The sequence below is a fragment of the Berghia stephanieae genome, chromosome 1 (genome assembly GCF_034508935.2).
Source record: "Berghia stephanieae isolate SIO BIC M18660-M18661 chromosome 1, UCSD_Bste_1.3, whole genome shotgun sequence".
Classification (NCBI taxonomy): domain Eukaryota; kingdom Metazoa; phylum Mollusca; class Gastropoda; order Nudibranchia; family Aeolidiidae; genus Berghia; species Berghia stephanieae.
This window is the reverse complement of record NC_088360.1, coordinates 77,770,817-77,791,238: the sequence shown is the minus strand read 5'-3', so window position 1 is coordinate 77,791,238 and position 20,422 is coordinate 77,770,817. Positions and strand designations below refer to the sequence as shown.

General features: G+C 34.3%; 1 protein-coding gene across 2 annotated transcripts in view; it reads left to right on the top strand.

Moving 5' to 3' along the window:
* The first annotated feature begins 276 nt into the window (after nucleotides 1–276).
* The window catches only part of LOC144957893 (uncharacterized), a 31,007-nt gene continuing 10,861 nt past the window's right edge, over nucleotides 277–20,422 (top strand). The window contains exons 1-10 of one of the 2 annotated variants that reach the window (XM_078889433.1): nucleotides 277–401; nucleotides 5,905–6,100; nucleotides 7,282–7,401; nucleotides 8,311–8,434; nucleotides 9,628–9,765; nucleotides 11,426–11,641; nucleotides 13,309–13,496; nucleotides 14,376–14,472; nucleotides 16,554–16,749; nucleotides 18,494–18,917. In XM_078889433.1, the coding sequence (XP_078745559.1) occupies nucleotides 5,940–6,100; nucleotides 7,282–7,401; nucleotides 8,311–8,434; nucleotides 9,628–9,765; nucleotides 11,426–11,641; nucleotides 13,309–13,496; nucleotides 14,376–14,472; nucleotides 16,554–16,749; nucleotides 18,494–18,917 (1,664 nt within the window). In that variant the 5' untranslated portion in view covers nucleotides 277–401; nucleotides 5,905–5,939. Of the gene's footprint in view, nucleotides 416–5,904; nucleotides 6,101–7,281; nucleotides 7,402–8,310; nucleotides 8,435–9,627; nucleotides 9,766–11,425; nucleotides 11,642–13,308; nucleotides 13,497–14,375; nucleotides 14,473–16,553; nucleotides 16,750–18,493; nucleotides 18,918–20,422 lie in introns of both variants that reach the window. The other variant, XM_078889424.1, reaches the window with a different exon arrangement.

The window sequence follows — 20,422 nt, the reverse complement described above, 5'->3', positions numbered from 1 at the left end:
CTTGAACGTTTGCCACAAGATTGTTATATTTTTTTCACGCCAGACTCCTAAATTAGGTAGCAAAACGGGTATCAACACAGATAATTTATATTTTTCACCAAAAATGTTCTTTTTTTAACCTACAATGACGATACAGAATGATTAAATCCGCTAAATCTAGGTAATTGATTTTTTTTTAAAAATAAGAAAAGACCCAAATCACCCCTTAAAAAGACGATTTTATCATTCTTCTGAAAATACCATGTAAACAACTTCTACTTTCGTATTTTCTCTTCCGTTTCTCTGCCAAACAAAATACTTGGCGCCAGCGATAAAATCTAAGATTGACAGAAATTTAACAGGAAATAAACATCAAATTTTGTTACACTTTTGTTGGAAAATGAAAGACTCTTAGTGTCACGGTCAGTATTTTCGGGTAAGTTTAGTTTTTCCACCACAGATTCAATGATTAGATTCGAAACTTTGTGACAAGCTAGAGTCTTCTAAGACTAAGTGTGTGTAAGTGTAAGTATGGAGTTTAATAGAAATTCTAAAATGTAACTCACACACTTCACACTTGAAATCAATGTCATATGAAAGAGCTGGCAACACAGATTACAAAATAGTTTGAATTTTGTTTCTATCTTGATTAGAAATGTAGTTACGGCAGTTCAAAGTCTGAAATTTTGGACTGATTTTTACCCCATTCTTCTAGCTAGATCTTGCAATTGATGATCCATTGCAAAGTTGTGACCGAAATCGCGTGATGCTAATAAAAAAGGAAAAAAATGGATAAAACAATCAATATGGAGTTCTTATTAACCTATTAATATTATATATTGTATACCAAAATGTTCGTCTTATCGAGGACAATGCATTTACATTACATTAATAACGAGGAAGATAAACATTTCAAATTAACACATTATTACATAATATGACGCACATGTTACATAATTAAAAGACGTAAGAAACAATTTGCTATATCACTTTTGGATTTATTCCCAATATCTCACTGAAACTAGGGAGTTTAATAGAAATTCTAAATGTACCTCACACACTTGAAACCAATGTCATATGAAAGAGCTGGCATCACAGATTACAAGACAGTTTGAATTTTGTTTCTATCTTGATTAGAAATGTAGTTACGGCAGTTCAAAGTCTGACATTTCAGACCGATTTTTACCCCAAAATTACCATTGCAAAGTTGTGACCGAAATCGCGTGATGTTAATAAAAAATGGTTAAAACAGTCAATATGGAGTTCTTATATTGTATACCAAAATGTTCGTCTTATTTATTGAAGACAATGCATTTACATTAATAAAGAGGAAGATAAACATTTCAAATTAACACATTATTACATAATATGACGCACATGTTACATAATTAAAAGACGTAAGAAACAATTTGCTATATATCACTTTTGGATTTATCCCCAATATCTCACTGAAACTCAATTGCAAATAATTCCCCTCTTTGATTTAATACATAGAAAATAAAAAAGGGTTTGAGAATATTTAAATGAAAAGATATAAACATGTTGCGTAATGACATAATGAGTTTATTTTTACCTATGGCAATTTAATTGCATATAAATTATTAATAAAATGGTAGATTGAAAAAGTTCAAATAAATTGAAACGGATTCCCTATTTTAATTAGAAGGAAAGTTCTGGCTTTTAATACTTTAAAAAATTCTGCTGAACCACTTTTGATTTATTGCTATTACATCATTTGAACTGACAATTATATAATTTAACCCCCCCCCCCCTTCCCTCTCAATTTGTAGGGGTGTCAAAATTTATAACTAATAGAACTTCTTACCATAATAATTATTAAGGCTAAGGCCTTTAGACTATGGATACAAATGATAATAAACATATCTAAACATATGGGAACGAAACTAGATGGCAAAATAAAATAAAATCAATGCAGTTGGTATTTTTAAAATATCGATATTATTAATATCGAATTTCACAAAGAGAAGAAATATACGAACTTTTAAAATAAAACCAAAAAATACCCATAAAAAAAGTTGGAAAGTAAGTATTCAAAATAATAACAAAGTAAATAATAGTACTGAAAATATTATGGACTAAGTTTAAAATAATACAGAACTAAATTTAAAATATCGATATGAATATCAATATCGTCGGGCAGCCATGATGAGAAGATAATGTAAACATGGAATTTCGGCGCAGAGTTAAAAAGTCTGCGCATAGTTATAGTATAGGGCCCTGAAATTTGGCATGAATAAAGTTTAGATGTTATTCTAAAAACAAGCGTTTTTATTTTAAAAACACACGCGGTAAATAAAAAAATAAATGCTTTTGAAAATTGCCAAATTTTAACTTCACATAACTTCTGAAATTTTTAATGGATTTTTCCTTAATTGGCATCAGTTAAAAGGAAATTGAAAGACGAAAATAATGATACCAAAATATCTGCGATATTCCTCTTTATAACGAAGTTATGCACCTTTAATTGAACCCCATAAAACGCGAACGGCAATTTCCAGTCACAACTTTCCTATGGGGGAGTTGGGTCACAATTTGACTGCCACTGCTGCTGCTGCCAGAATATGGAATGTTTCCGAATGCACATAGAAATAAGGAAAGTTAATAAAATATCTATAAAAACATAAAATTAACCAACATTAAATCAGTTGTTACTACATATACACAATATGCGTCGACTTCGAAGTGGGTGTCATGGCCGAATGGTTTAGTCGTCTGCCCTGGAAGTTTTACCAGAATGGGTTCGAATCCTGGTTCCACCACTTTTTTTTTTTTTTTTTTAATTCCGTCTTCTTTTTACAGAAAAGTCTCCCCCCCCCCCCCCTCCCAAACCCCCTACTAGAAGTTATAGTGTAGGGGGTTTGGGAGGGGGGAGACTTTAAAAAAAAAAAAGAAAGTTTTCCCCCTCCCAAACCCCCTACTAGAACAGGAATACTTGGGATGTAGTAGCTTATGGAAGGTCTCCCTTTAGATATGTTTATTATCATTTGTATCCATATTCTAAAGGCCTTAGCCTTAATAATTATTATGGTTAGAAGTTCTACTAGTTAAATATTTTGACACCCCTACACATTGAGAGAGAAGGGGGGGGGGGAGTGGGTGAATAAAATTATATTAATTATCAGTTCAAATAATGTAATAGCAATAAACCCAAAGTGATTCAGCAGAATTTTTTAAAGTATTAAAAGCCAGAACTTTCCTTCTAACTAAAATAGAGAATCCATTTCAATTTAGTTGAACTTTTTCAATCTACCATTTTATTTATATGCAGTTAAATTACCAGAGGTAAAAATAAACTCATGTCATTACGCAACATGTTTATATATCTTTTCATTTAAATACTCTCAAACACTTTTTTTATTCTCTATGTATTAAATCAAAGAGGGGAATTATTTGCAATTGAGTTTCAGTGAGATATTGGAGATAAATCCAAAAGTGATATAGCAATTTTTTTTTCAACGATATGCCAATTTTATTGATATTGATGATGTCTTTAATCAAACACACTTTAAGATTATGTTATGTTAAAGAATTGTTTTAGGTGTGAACAAAACAAGATAAAATCAAATTTTATTATGATACCAAACTCATAACAATCATTTGCGCCGTTGATCGTTAAACCATAGATAAGTTTAGACATAAAAATTGTAAGAAGACCATTAAAAGTTAGGTGAAGTATTTAAATAATGTCAACGTAGACCAAAAATGTTTTTGGCTTAAAAGAAAGACAAGAGAATGCAGATTATTACTTACTTACTTACTTACTTATGCCCGTCACTCCTAGTGGAGCATAGGCCGTCGACAACAGTCCTCCATCTTCCTCTGTCCTGGGCCATCTTCTCCAACTCTCCCCAGGTGTGTCCCATCCTCTTCATGTCCGCCACCAGGTGTTTCTAGGCCGCCCTCTCTTCCGTTTTCCCTGGGGGTTCCATCTCAGCGCCTGCCTAGCGGTGTTATTGATTGGCTTCCTCAGGATGTGCCCAATCCATCTCCATCGGCGGCGTCTGATTTCGTCTTCTGCTGGCATTTGAGATGTTCTCTGCCACAGGTCTGCGTTGTTGATCCTGTCTGGCCAGTGAATCTTGAGGATCCTTCTGAGACAGCTATTGATGAAGGTCTGTACTTTTCCGGTGGTGGTCTTCGTGGTCCTCCAGGTCTCCGCTCCACACAAAAGGACTGACTTGACATTTGAATTGAAGAGTCTTATTTTGGTTCGGGTTGACACCACCTTGGAGCTCCAGATGTTTTTAAGCTGCAAGTATGCTACCCTCGCCTTGCCAATTCTTGCCTTTACGTCTGCATCTGTGCCACCCTGTTTATCTAATATGCTGCCTAAATACGTGAAGTGGTCAACCTCATCCAGTTCGCTCTCGTGCAGTTTGATTGGTTCTTTACTATTTGTGTTTATTTTGAGGACCTTTGTTTTACCCTCATGGGCCCTGAGTCCGATTTGTGATGACTTTGCTGTTATCTCTGTTGTCTTGTCCTGCATTTGTTGGTGATTGTGGGACAGCAAGGCCAAGTCATCTGCAAAGTCCAAATCGTCGAGCTGGTCGAACAATGTCCACTGAATCCCATTTCTCCTACCTGCCACTGCTGACCTCATTGTCCAGTCAATCGCCAAAAGGAAGAGAAAGGGTGACAGAAGACATACCTGTCTGACTCCAGTGTTCACATTGAAGCTATCTGTCAGTTGTCCCCATGGATTACTCGACAGGTCACTCCCTCGTAGGAACTTTGGATCAGGCTGACTATTTTTGTTGGAACCCCATAGTGGCGGAGTATTTTCCATAAGGTTTCTCGGTCCACGCTGTCAAACGCTTTTTCATAATCAACTAAGTTGATGTACAACGGGGAATTCCACTCCAAGCTAATGCAGATTATAGTGCAACAAATTTCTTGATCAGTTAAGTCACCAAAGCCAAGTTACATGCTTGTAAATTTGAATAATATCCATTTTTCACGAACCTACCAGTGCAAGTAGGCTAGTATAGCAGAGTGTAGTGTTATCTCATATCAATAGTAAATGATTGTTGAATCCAAAATAGTTTGTTAAGAGAGTTGCTTTTTAATACTCTTTCTTAACACAATGCAAAGTATAGTGGCATGACTGAATAACAATGATTTCGACCAGCAATGTCGTCCGATATTGTAGTTTCGGCTGTAGTGAAAATTCAATGTTTATTTGATTATGAATAAACAATGTTACTGATGAACGGTTTCTATAGTCATCGCATAATCCACCGAGCATTTACTGTTAAATATAATCTTTTGCTTCCTTTTTAAAATCATTCCTCGTGTTAGTGTCGGTCAGTATGATGCAATGCTTGTCTTTGAGAAGCGTTTTTCAGCAATATCTTGCTTGATCCATCAGGTAACACTAGATATAGCTTTATTTGAGTGACACCTAACTTATGCAAATAATAATACAGCTGTACTCAGCCAGTCGTAAGGCCGGATAATAAACTTCTTAGGGCAAATGACGTTTGAGCACTAATTATATTAAGATGAAAATAATGAAAATGCAATTCATCAAATAGTTAAAGCATAACTAGTAAGCTCTTTGACATCAGGGATAATAATTTTTTTTTTACATGGTTGTTATGTCTCTAATTATAATCAGTGATCTACACTTTGCATCGCTTCACATTGAAGTCTAATCACACCCCTTCTTTCTGCCATCTTAGTAACCCTGCAATCACTATAACCCAAGATAATGGCATGTTGCTTAATAAGAATTTATTTCTGTTTTACCCCTGGGAATTTAATATTTATTTAATTGTATTTCTTCTGTAAAAAATAATTCAAACAGGTTTTGCAAAGAAAAGAAAAAAAGATATATAATCAATTTAGAATTGGACAACTTATAGATTGAATTTAATGTAGTACTTTCAATTTCTTCTATAGATTTTTCTAGTTTTGACATCTGAGCAAAAACTGTCATGGGGATCTCAGGACTGCTTCCTTTTCTGAAGAAGATTCATGAACAAGTAAACATTGCTCGGTTTAAAGGATGCACTGTTGCTATTGATGCTTATTGTTGGCTACATAAAGGAGCTTTTTCTTGTGCAGAGAAACTGGCACTAAAAGAAGACACTGATCAGTAAGTAATTGGGATACTTTTGCTATGTAAGTTATTGTCTCATGCTTATCAAAATTATTGAAAGGATATACAGTCTAAGTCAATTCTGGTAAAAGACTTGTTCCATGAGCAAGTCTTGCACTACGATTTTCCTAATTTATAATTATAATGTAGACAGTATTATGATATCTACATATTAAATGTTATCGCATTTAAAAAGTTTAAATATGGGATGGCATCCTCAATTATTCAATAAATCATTATGATGTTTAAGCCTGTATCATGACCAATGTTGTCGGCATAGTTACCCTCATCAGATCATGTTTGTCTCAATTCATTTTAACAAATATACTTTGCTTTTGGTGTATGAACACTTTTTATCTACAAAAAAAAAACATAAAGAATGATATATATTTTGTTTAAATTTTAAGATAAAATATATCTGTGCATATAAGGAGGACAAAATAAAGCATTAAAATGAGTTATGATCAGATCAGAACTGAGAAGATAAGTTTTGTTTACAGATTAAGATTAAATTTATGTAACCATTTTGACTGTGAAGTCACAATTGATAAAAGAATTGATAAAAAGTGTGGAACAGGTTTAAAGTTAATGGTCAAAAGGAATTTACTACCTTCAAACTATGAGAACTGTACTACCTCTATTTAAGTTGTTTGAGACAGGCATACGAACATCCCAGTTTATCATTGCACGACTTATATCTTGTTTAATTATCTGAAATTTTGCATGTTCACTGTCAAAATTAAAAGCTTAGGTCATTCTATTATTGTATTCTCTTCATAACTTATGATTTATTGTCGAATTATGTTTTTTTAAGAATGATCAATGAAACTGAAATAAGCACTTAAATAATCAAGAAAGAAAGTTTTCATGGTCTGGAGACAGATGGCACTTTTTGATTGAGTTGCAGTTTGAAGTCACCGGTTCCCATCTGGCCCATTTAAAGTATAACAAAGAAGATTTTTTTTTAAAAACAAAAGACAAACTTCGGGATTTACCCCCAAACACCGACTCACGTTTATGTTGTAATTAACTGTTAACTGGGGGGGGGGGGTGCAAAACACACACACACAAACAAAAAAAAATACAACTAGAAACAACATATTTAAGTACTAGAATTAATTTTATATGATGATGGATTATTATACAAATGTTTGCTTATGTTTTTTTATTTATTTCAGGTATGTGTTTTACTGTATGAAATATATCAACTACATCTTGTCTAAAGATATCAAACCTATCATGGTATTTGATGGGTGTCACTTGGAATCTAAAGCTGGTGTGGAGAAAACAAGAAGAGAGTATGTTTCTAATTTTATTAAAAATTTCATTTGATTATTGCGCGAGGATTTTTATTACAAAGACTTCCACAAAAGTGTCCAGAACCGAAATGCTTGTTCTGTTTCGTCTAAGTGCTCATATTATCCTAAATTATTTTAATGAGCAGGAATGGAGGGAGCATGAAAATGTGAATAAATGTCATGGAAGCAACAAATACTGATAAAAAGACTGTTACTGTTTTAATATGACATGACACATGTTCATTTAATGGCAATGTTTTGATATTTGGTGACAAAGGTGCATTTTGTTGAGTGCTAGATAAATGTATGAATTTTTAATAGCATAAATGATTAAAACAAGCTGTGTAATTATTTTCATAATTTAATAAAGTGGGTACTGAATAAATCTTTCAAGCTTAATATAGAGTGTAGAATTCTATAGCTTTTATGAATCTTAGAGCATTTTATATGAGTACCTGTTTCTCCTGTATGTCCATTTTTCTTGTCTGACCTCCAGGCACTTGTGCCAGAATAATGTACTTTTTATGTTTTAAGATATTTGTTCATCACAGCTTTTAAAAGTATTTACTACTTCTGAGAAACTGATAATGATCAATATTAGATAAACATAAATCTACACATTTATATTACATCTTTCCACAGTTTCTCAATACTCATTGTGTTTTACCATGCTTCATTTATTACCCCAACAGGCCATATGAACCCGAATTTTGTTTTGTATCAGTACTCAATATCAGTTCTTTTAGATGCTCGATCACATCAGATTCAATTGGAACAGTTGACATTGGGGTGCCTTTTATCAAAGTTTGTAATCAGTCACCCATCAATTCACCCCGCTTGTTAGATATTCTGTAGCTTAATTACAAGTGAAGACATTGGTCACCAATTATTTAATCTTTTTTCTTCCAGGCGTCGAGAGCTTCATCGCAAACGGGCTGCTCAGTTCTTAAGAGAGGGAAAAAGGAATGAAGCAAAAGAATGTCTTCAAAAATGTGTGGACATTACGCCCCAGATGGCTTTGAAACTCATTCAAGTAAGTTACTTTTATTTGTTTTTGTCCATCGCCATCTTTCAAAAACAAGATCGTAGTCCATTAAAATAAAATGTTGCAGAGACTTTGAGCCCAGCAATGATGAGTGGCTATTTTTACACTTCAATATTCATTTATCACAAATCTAACAACTGATAGTAAACACTCCAAATTGTGTCGACACCCTTCATTGCTGATGAATGTGCATCTTAGAGAAGTTCCTAGATAAGTGTGAATGGAAAAAGGTTTTGTTTTGGAGTTTACTAACACAAAACATTCAGACAACTCTGCAATATATTTATTTATTGATTGAATGTGCAGCACAGTTGAATACATTTTGGTTGAGATTATTCAAACACACTTGTCCACAATTTCCTTAACTTTTAATGGTAATATATATCAGTTACTGAAATCTCGTGTGAATCCTTTTGACTTGTGAAGTATTATTCGTTCTAAACAACTTTACTTAAGCTCTGGATAGTTTAGCTGTTTTATTATTTCTCAGTATCCAAAAGAGTCGATTATCTAGCTATTATATTCACTTCTCTTCTCTTCTAGTGAAATTTCAGTGGGATCAGCTGTGGATTTTGTTTAGTTTGGCCCACCAGGAGCCCAACTTTCGTAGGATCTAAACGCTATACCCTTTCTATATCGGATACCAATTGGGATAATCCAACTGGGGAATTGAAAACTGCCATTTTACTTTTAACCTATCTGACCCTTATGTACACTTTTGAAATAAAAATCATTATTATTGTTGTTGTTATTATTATTATTATTATTATTATTATTATTATTATTATTTTATTATTATTATTATGATAAAAATCATCATCATCATCATTATTGTTATTATTATTGACCACTTTTGTAATTGCCTATGAAATATTTATGCGTTTTTTCATGTCTTTTTTATGTTTTAACACATTTGAGCACATGCAAATAAATTATTTGCCAAATACTTGCAGGTGGATGTCTATATGAATTGTGTAGTGAAGTTTAATTTATAATGTTGATCTAATTTATTGTTGTATTTGAATAAAGATGAAGAAGCATAATTCAATCAAATAGGTGCCATACTTTATTCACCAAAACTTTTTAATTGATCTTAAAGATTACCCAAATTTGATTACATATAATTTCATACGTCTTCAAAAAGCAATTTTTCTTACAACTATCCCAATATTTTGTCACAGGCTTGCAGGGACAGAGGAGTGGATTGTATTGTTGCTCCTTATGAGGCTGATGCTCAGTTGGCTTTTCTCAGTCTCAGTGGCATTGCACAAATCATAATCACAGAGGACTCTGACTTGCTTCTGTTTGGATGTGACAAGGTAAATTGTTATCCAATTGAGTGTCATTCACTGGAATAATATTTGATTTGTATTTGGACGATTCTGTCATGGACACACATTTAAGTCATAATAGAATTCAAGAATAGGCCTCGGTGGTGGGTTAATCCTTCTGTGATATTCAATGACACAAAATCTTCCGAATTAAGAATCATACTAAGATTTAATTTTAATGCAAGCTTGAGGTTTAAGGAAGTGTCATTTGATCTCTATAAAATATGCTAGGTTTTGAAAACTACAATAAATTAAATTAAATCTAATAGCGTTATTCATGACAAATTTCTGAAATAAACTAGACATGCAAAATGCTGTGGAGTTAATGTTGATAGTGGGCGTCAATGAACAGATCAATATGTAGTAGTTTGAGAGGGCAAATTCCATCCTTGTAAAACAGACTGTGACATATTTTTTTCCCCAAATAAGTGGTTCAGTACAATCTACCTGCTGGTATCAAGCTTTTTAACAAAATTCAGGCCTTTACTAATGCACCAGAGACTATTAGTAAAAGTATTAGGCAATGGACAGTTGTCCTTAGTTTGAGTAGGTTGGTTGAGTAGTAGAGAAAAACTTTCATTGAGGCAAAAAATGTTATGGTGTCTCACAACCCCCATAACATCGTCATCTTCATCCTCTTTTTCTTTGTTCTCCATCCGAAATCAATTTAAAGAACTTTAATATAGTGATGTTCTCTTCATTGTTCTGGCTTGTGGCACCAAATTTCCATTTAGTACAGCTCTTGTTACCTTGCAGTCATCCTCTTTGGTCATAACTCTTACCAACTTTCTTCATACAGCTTTAGCTGTCTTACAGGCATCCTCGTTGTAATAGCACTCTTTCAGGATTCTTCAGTCCCCACAATCAACTATTCCTAAGTGCTAGGACCAAGTTTGCTAATATTGTCGAGCTATTACTGGGCATGCTCCATGTTGCTTGACATTACGATTGGCAGTTGGAGCGTCAAACAAAGCCTGTAATGATTTAAATGGTTTCTGTATTTGGCGGCCATGCTAGACAAATTTTATGGGAGTAGAAAGAAGAAGTTCCTTCTTGACCACCGTCATCAGTCAGGCATTTGTGAAAATTGGTGATCATTACAGATTAGAGTGATGACTTACTTGACCTATTGTCTTAAAGATCTGACATTCAAAGTAGCAATGTTTCTATTTAACGTGGTATCCATTCACTCAAAAAAACGGGAGGCTTTAGACAAAATACACTGAGCCGAAGCTCAGTGCCAACAGATGTCAGCCATGTTGACTGGAAAATTAGAGCGATACTTTGAATAAATAGATAAATACACTCTATTCATCTCAAAGGGAAATTTTTCTCTTAGGTCTATTCTAAGGGAAGACTGGAATAGTCCAAGTATCATTTGCCTAGCAACGCTTCAAAGTGAGCTATGGAGAAACCTGTTCCAGGCCACAGGGTATGATGGGAAATCAATCAACATCCCAAACAAAGACTATACCAAATTCTGCTGTGCCACACTGCTCCCCCACCCCTTCCACCACCAAGAATAATGTTTTTTATTCAGTATTGATATTAAAATGAAGTTTTATTTTAATGTGCTCTGATGGCTTTGTTGTTTGTTTGTTTTTTCAAATTGTTTTTGTAATCTTATGATTTAAATGTTTCTGTATAGATTATTTTCAAGATGGACTTTTTTGGCAATGGCACTTTGATAGAAAAGAATCGTCTCAACGAAGTCCTGGCTGTTGAATCTGGTTTCTACACTTTTGAAAAATTTCGACACATGTGTATTTTGTCTGGCTGCGACTACCTCCCAAGCTTGCCAGGCATTGGACTAGCTACAGCCAATAAAGTCTTCAAACTGGCCAGACAAGGGGACATTAGATTGGTGAGTATTTGTCTCCTTTTAATCAGATATCCAATTGTAAAAATAAATATTATAATTGGAAACAGACTAAATGAGAGAAAGTAATTGGTAGGTCAAAAATCTGACAGGAGCACATTGGAGATTGCTCAATTTGGTTCACATTTTACACGCAATGATTTTCAATCTGAAGTAATTTCATTTCCAATTTACTAACTGGGTGGGGTCTTTGACCTTCCAGGGAGGACAGGAGGTCAAGCTGTGTCCTCTATCCCCTTGTATCTCTTTTCTGATTTGTTCTCTGTCTTTGTCTTAGTTTTGTCCTAACCTTGGTCTGAGTCCTTGGCTGGGAGGGAAACAGTCAAATGTATAGTTATAGTTTTGGAAGATGTTATTTTTTTCCTTTGTGTCATCTTTCTGGTATCTACCGCTACATTATTTTGTTATAAATATATATTGGTTTGTAATCATATGAGTTTGTTCCTCTTAGTGAGTCCCTGTGCTTGTGTGTGGATGAGACTTTTAGGTGATCTCAAACTAAGTATACTGATAGTGTACTCTTGGAATCTATGTCTGCTCCCTATCTGAACCATTACCCCTTCCCCTTACCCCTTACTTTTTCTTGTTTGCTTTCTATTGTAATCTATAACTTCTTTGATTATTCCATATTTATCCTTTTTTCTGGCCCTGAATGACCTACATCTGTCGCCAGTGCCGTAAACCCCTTAAAAACAAACAAAAACAATTTATTAAGAATAATTGGTCAGAGAAAAAGATTGTGAATTTTCAAACTCAATTGATTAGCGGCGGGCATTCGGAACATTTTCATGTTCCAGGTACGATTGTGTTCCTGGTGGCGTTGTTCCTGATACGGAACCTGTTCCTGGTCGAAATTGGAGCGATTGTTCCAGTCGAAGAGAGTTTCGTATCAGTCATGTCCTAAGTAGTACGGCGCATAGATGACACGGGTACGGCGTGCGTACTCGTGTTTGTGGTACCAACCACAGACAGACGAGAGGTTCAGACCATAGATAACACGGGTACGGCGTTCGTACTCGTGTTTGTGGTACCAACCACAGACAGGCGAGAGGTTCAGACCATAGATTACACGGGTACGGCGTTCGTACTCGTGTTTGTGGTACCAACCACAGACAGACGAGAGGTTCAGATTGGAGGGAGGGACATAGGCTGGTTTGCGCGCTCTCTCTCTCTCTCTCTACACACACACACACACACACACACACACACACACACACACACACACACACACACAGTAACAGGAACTTGTTCCTGGTGGAGGTTCCTGGTAAATGTTCCTGGTTGAGTTATGTTCCTGGTGTTCCTGTTCTCGATAACCAAAACCCGTACGGCACTACAATTGATTAGCAGGCAAAACCTGACGCTTATTAAATCATCTTAAAAGCTCTGACTGGGACAATATGAGTTTTCAAAAAATTGGTTTGAATAAGCAAATGTGCTTGAGTCCAAAGCATGAGCAAGTCCAGCGTGCTTGAGTTTGTTTTGGACTGTATTATCAGATAGTGATAAGTTTGATGCTCACATAGTGCTCAGATGAGACAAGAATGTGTTATTTTACATTAGATTTTTTTCCAATGCCCTTTCACTATGATTTTTTTTTTTTTCAATGAAACATTGGTGTTCAATTCTAACTTTTAAAAAAATCCTTTTAGCTAATAAAGAAGCTTCCGACCTACCTGAAGAAAAATCTGACTGTAACAGATGACTATGTGGAAGGCTTTATCAAGGCAGACAATACCTTCCTGTATCAGCTTGTGTTTGACCCTTTACATCGTGCACTCAAACCCCTCAATCCTTACCCTCCAGAGATAGAAGGAGAGGATCTTGGTTATGCTGGGCAGTATCCTATGCCATTTGTTTTTAAACATTTAATGGAATTAATTTTTTATTCTTTATTTTTCTGCTTTTAAAATTTTCTATTTGCCTTTTTACTCAATTTTTCAGAGGTATATATAATCACAATAATTGAAATGTGTCACTATGCCTTGGACGTGATTCTTTTTTTCTTCAACTGTAAGTCAGTTGTAGTGACTGAATTGTGGCGGTAGAGAATCACCCTTTGATCCACATGGCACACATATATTAGGATGAATTGTAGGTGTGTTGGGAAATATTCATTTCTAACGTGCAAGCTTGCACAAACACCTACTTAAGTATGAGACTATGGAGGTCTCATTGGTTCATTTTGTATGAAGTCAAATGGGGTCTGATCTTGAAATTCCCAACTAACAAATGTTTTAAATCTCACAATTCCCAGTCAAGTTCTGACAAATATATGAATTTGAAATAGGTAAATTTTCCATCCAAAATTGATTAATGGAAATGGACTTTAACCCTCCTTCCAACTCCTCTTCACCCACCCGCCCCCCCCCTCTCTCTCTCTCTCTCTCTCTCTCTCTCTCTCTCTCTCTCTCTCTCTCTCTCTCTCTCTCTCTCTCTCTCTCTCTCTCTCTCTCCCCCCCCCCTTCTCCCTCCCCCCCCCCCCTTCCCAAAATTAAATATAAAGGGGTGAATTTTAATGTCATTCGTGCAAGTATAATTGTTTTTTTTGTTTTTTTCCATCATATTAGAATTACAAATTTGATATTTTTGTAATAGTTCTAAGTTTTTTTCATTAAGCATTCTTCTATTGGTCTTCAATTAGACTCTATTCCCTATCTAAAGTGGCTTTAATTTCATTTGATTTTGTAATGTTTTCATGTTCCTTAACCAAATGCAGTCAAATCCCCAGCCAAATGGCATATCAGATTGCTCTTGGTAATATTGATATTCATACACATGCAGTAATGGCAGACTTTGATCCTGATACCTTTGTGGTAAGTGTATATTTTCATGTCATATGTGAAGCATAAATTCTTTGCGGAAATTGTGTGTGTATAAAGCAATGAGGAGGGGGATGTCTTTAGTTCAACTGGAAGTATATCAATTACTCACAGTCAACATGTATGGTTTGCACAACCCCTGTCATCTACTCAGGACTGAGTAAGTATCTGGGTCTTCTTCAAGAAACAATCTTAACTAAAGGGCAGAGAGTAATTACTATTCTCTGTTAAATGTATCTGAAATGAAAAGAAAACTTAATTGTTTTAACCCTAGGCAAGGATCAAAAGGACTACGACCATTACCTCCAATACTTTTTTTATTGTAGAACATGGATGACCAGTGTTTTATGTATGAAATGATTTTCATGTGCACAATGTATTTTATGTCAAAAGTAATAAAATAAGAATGACTATAACAGCTTCAATAAAGAACAAAATACCAGACATGGAGTGTTTTGGGTTCAAATCCCTTCTTCAGATCTGTCGCCGACATGCAATTTAGTAATGTATTTATGTTTTTCTCATTTTTTTGTTGTTAGCTGAAGAAGGGATTTGAACCCAAAACACTCTGTGTATGGTATTTTGTTCTTTATTGAAGTTGTTATAGTCATTTTACATTACATTTAACAGTCCACATCTTCTAGCAGTTTAATATCACTTTGTATTTTATGTCATAAGCTCTGCCTCAATCTGGTATAATTAAGTGTTGTCCTGAGACAGATGCTGGAACTTGTTATTGTAAAATTAAATGCAAAATGTTTTGTTTTGTTTTTTTATTTCAACATTGAATCGGCTTTTTGTTTACCAAACTACAAACACAAATCAAATTTTGAAATTCTAATTATTGTGACTTTAAAATTCAATTTTGTACATTCATTCCTTTCCAAAATAAACTTGAGCATTTACATGGCGCAATATCCACTAAACGTACTCAAAAGCGCTTTACAAGGGGTTACTAACCAACAGCAACACTTAACATGTAGGATAAGACTTGACGCCTGTTAGGTGATATTATCTTTTTTTTTTCTGACAGAGACAATTCTGTTAGTGACCACTAAACGTACTCAAAAGCGCTTTACAAGGGGTTCCTAACCAACAGCAACACTTAACATGTAGGATAAGACATGACGCCTGTTAGGTGATATTATCTTTTTTTTCCGACAGAGACAATTCTGTTAGTGACCAGTTACACATTTTACTCTTGAGTATGCTGAGAAAATGTGAGTAAAGAGCTTTTTTTCCGAGGACTCAACTATGCGTCGCTCAGAGCAGAACTCAAACCCAGGATCCTTCCGATCTGAATACGAGTGTCATACCACTAGACCACATAGCAGCAAATAATATCAGACAAGGCTGGGGTCACATTTGTGTCAGAGGTAGGGTTTGTTTTTGTGGTATGCCATGAATTCAGTGGATTTTGCCTGTAGAAATTTAAAAGAGTTTGCAGAATGTGAGAAGTTTTTGCTTTTGACTTTACTTTTTGTGATGGAATGGTGATAAAATTATTTAGGAATTCTGCAAAAATATTAGGTTTAGAGAGTGAGTATTGTTGGATTAGTAACAGTTCGATATGGATGAATGGTGTGAACATTTCTTGTATGACTTATTTGATTAACTTTATCAACAAAGGTATTTATTGGGCCAATTATATTTAATCTATTACGACCAGCTCCTATGATATGCCAATCCTTAATATTTAATTTTTACCAAATTATGTTAGGGTAAGCCACTGAATTCCCTGCACCTCAAAATTGAAAACATCTCCAGCACAATGCATGTTGCTTTAGTGAAGTAGAATTATCATCATTAATTCGGTTTGCTCTAATCTGATATCATGCCAGTTGTACAACTTCAAATTTAATATTTAGGCTCTATTTACACAGCAATTATTGCTCTACTAGTGAAATCCATTAGGTCTGAGTTCATAGTCAGATAAATTATGGAGATATTATGTCTGATAGAAATTCTATCACCTCCTGTTAATGATTTAGTTAGAAATAAATCTACAATGTTTCTGATGCATTTTTAAAATGAGGAAATTCTCTAAATTTGTCAACATCTTAATAAATTTTCAGCCAAAAAACCAAATTGAGGCAAAATACAGACATCAGCTCAGCATATGGAGCAAAAACTATGCTGTGAAATCAGGTTCTCCATGCAAAGAGATTCAACCTTCTTGTCTGATAGACACAGTAGAAAATGAAAACAGTATTGTAGCAAGGGGTCGAATTGTTCCAAAATCAAAGATCATCAAGCTCTCTCACCAATCAGGTCTGTTTTATTTTCACATTTGTCTTATAGAATTATGTTGTTGTTAATGAATCTGAAAGGTAGGACTTGATTTTTCATTGAATTTCCTCTTGATTGAGCTTTAAAAAATTAATTGAGCTTTCATATAAGGCACCTGGGGCCTTAAAAAAAAAAAACTTAGAAAGTCTCGATTCATACCACCGCAAACAATTACGTCGCGTAATTGGAATCTATTGGCCAGAGACAATTACAAATACTGATCTCTATGACAAAGAGTCCAAGTCGTGCGCTTAAATGACCTAAATAGTGTCGAAAGCGCTGTTAAACACCTAAAAACAAAAAAAACAAAACAAGGCTATTTGGTCACATCTTTCGTCGAGAAGATAACATCCCAGCCCAAACGGCAATGACAGAATATTTCCTTCATGGCAACAAATGTGTAGGGAGACCACCAACATCAATAGTAACTACCCTGAACCAGGACCTCTCTACATATCAGAAATTTCTGGATTCAGATGAGACCGAATTTATCCCTGAAGAACTAAGAAATACTGCAGTGCCCTCCGTTCTAAAGTCACTACAAGATCTTGACAGCATCAAAACTCTTCTAGCCCAGGACCGTGACCAATGGAAACAATTAACAACATGGATGGAGAGAGCAGCTATACTTATCGACCATGACTGAATCACACAATTCTCAGCAAGCGTCATTCGGACTGCGAAACTTACTACATAAGGCAATGTCTAAATGTGAGTAAAGAGCTTTTTCCAAGGACTCAACTATGCACCAAGCGAGGCTCGAACCCAGGACCTTCCAATCAGAAAGCGAGTGTCAAACCACAAGACCATATAGCCGATATAAAGTTCATGAAAAAACCCAATCAATTGATTGGTCCAGATTACAAAATTTCATTGTCTTTTAATCCTCGATTCTGCTGTTAAGAAACAGCAATTTGAATGAGTCATTTGTCTAAATTTTACAATACGTTGCCAATTCTAAATTATTTTTAAATGGCAATATTCTTTAATACAAAATATTTCAAAAGTGAAAGTTATGCCCATGCACACCTTTCATAGGAACCCATACTATTTCAAAATTTGTTTGAATTTTTCCATGTCTTGTAAGTGTTCTTTGCTCCATGAGTTTAAAATTTATTAGTATTGCTATTATTATTATTATTATTATTATTATTATTATTATTATTATTGTAATCTTTGTTGTCATTGATAAAAGTAATACAGATGAATTATTGTTGTAATTGTCATCATTGCACATTTAGAATTTACTTTTAAAATCATTTTGTCCCTAAATTCATCATTTTGGGTTGCACAGTGGTAGTTCACGCTCTCCCTGGCTGAGTCTGATCTCATATTGGAGAAATTTTTGTCTTTAGATAGATCACCTGAGTATCAATTTTAGTAGAGAATTTGCTCTGAGACTGGAGATACTGGCTTATTATATCCTGGATGAACTTTCGTTCTTTCCTTGGTATTTTTGTCCATTTATTTTGGCTGTATTGTTATTCAGCTTAATGAAGTCTTATCATTTTGTTTGTCCTTTTTTCTCTGATGTCGGTTAGAAGAAGCTTAAAGGTAGTTTTAACTCCTATAAACAATGGGACAAGAAAAATGAGGGAAAATATATATTGTTTTGTTGTTTTGTTTTTTCTTCTAAAAGTGAACATGTAAGTTCATGTGACGATCAACTTCACCTGTCTAAAATTAATGGTACAAAGTTTTGACCTATATAATTTATTTTCCTCAGATGACCACAATCATTGTACCATGAAAGTGTCAGAGGTTTTGGATGTTTATAATAACCCAAACGTTACTCCAAAGCAATTGGTAAAGAAAAGAATGTTTGATGATCTTGATGACAGCAGAGATATAAAATGGAAAAGTAAAAGAAAGTGCAGTCATGATGATTTAGATAGTTCAGACATGTCTTGCAATGATGAAAATGATAGGACTCTTTACAAACGTTCTCCCATGAAACTGTCAAAAATCAAATATGATGCATCAAACATAGGAGAGGAGGCTTTCAAAGAGGGCAGTGTGTCTCAACCAAAGAATGAGAGTATGGAAGGTAGTCATGAAAATCATCTGTCAAGGAATATATTTGCTGTAGCCAAGACCAAGACTTCTAAAAGTAGTGTGACTGTCAGCTCATCAGCTGGAACCCAAAGCAAGTGAGTTGGTCTACAGTAAATAAACCATATTTAAAATTATTTTTTGTTTGTTTTTATTTTTTAGATCCACAAATTCTAGTGCGAATGCTACTTTGGTCCCTGGTCTCAAGCCCTATATCTGACATCATGATATAATTGAAGGCTGGTTTTCCTAAACTTGTTAAGTCGATCATTCTTCTTTTTGAAATGCAAACTTTATTTTAATCGTCAATTGACACAAGAATTTCCTTAGATTTCTTTGAATTTGAAGTTTAAATATGATAAAATAATAGACCGAATGTAAACTTTTAGGGTAAATAATCCTCAATATCTCAAAATGGAAAAACAGAGTTAGGGAGTTTTGGAAAACCAATCTTCAATTGTAGAATCACAGAATATTTTTGACTACTGTTAGGCCTTCAAAATTAAAGGGCCCCTGATGATATCTAAAATAGAATTTGAGAACTGCTTAATCCCTATTTAGGATGTAGGCCTACCTCAAAGCACGTTTCTAATTTATTTCTTATTGGTAGTCACAAAAGTAAAAAATTATGGCATTTAATCATAAAAGGCCTACCTCAAAGCACTTTTCTAATTAAATACTTCTTGGTAGACACAAAAGTAAAAAAATTATGGCCTTAAATCATAAATGAAGCAGAGTTGTGAATGGCTCATTTGTCTGATGCTTTTGTCATTTTTAGGGGAAAGTAGTGAACCATATTAGAATAAATGGACTATGAAGACAGGATCTGTTTTCTGATATTATAATTATGATGTTTAGCAAGGCTTCTGTGGACAGTAGTTATAGAGCAAAGCAAAAGAAAGTGAACAAAACTGCTGTTTAATGTCGATGGTAGTAATAATAATGATGATTCTAACCATCTATGTGGCATTTTACCCTGTCAAGTAAACAATCCTAAGCACTCTACTGTTATGGTTAATGAAAATAACTACCAAACAGTTGTTTCATATCTTACTAAATATATTTCTGTATTTTAATGAAAGCAGAATTGATCATTTTTTTGTGTTATTAAACAAATTTAAGTTGCGATATAAGGTTTAAAGATAAGTTATGGCAAATCGGGCATGAGGATTGAGACTGTAGTGTGCTTGAAAAAATTCAGGAAATTCTTTGTGTTTCCTTGTTACATATTTTATTTTATATGTGGGAGTTGTTTTTAATAGGACCAGTCATGAAAATGATGGTCACCTGAAGAGACAAACATATCAGTCTTTCTGCTGTAGATTTTCGTGATTTGTGAAAAAATTATCATAGTTGAAGAAATGTGTATAGCTGACTTAGAGACAAATTGAAAATATGTTTTCTCTCCATTAGCACGACGTTGTTTTGGGGTAAATGCCACCAGCATAAATAACACTTTGTAATGTTTAGACATGGCAAAAAATTATATTTTAAAAATATGAATATTTATATACATTTGGTATTTGTTTTTGTTTTTTTATTTCAAAGGTTTTGTAATTTTGTTTGGTTTTGTTTGTTTGTTTTTCAAAAATGAATGGAAAAT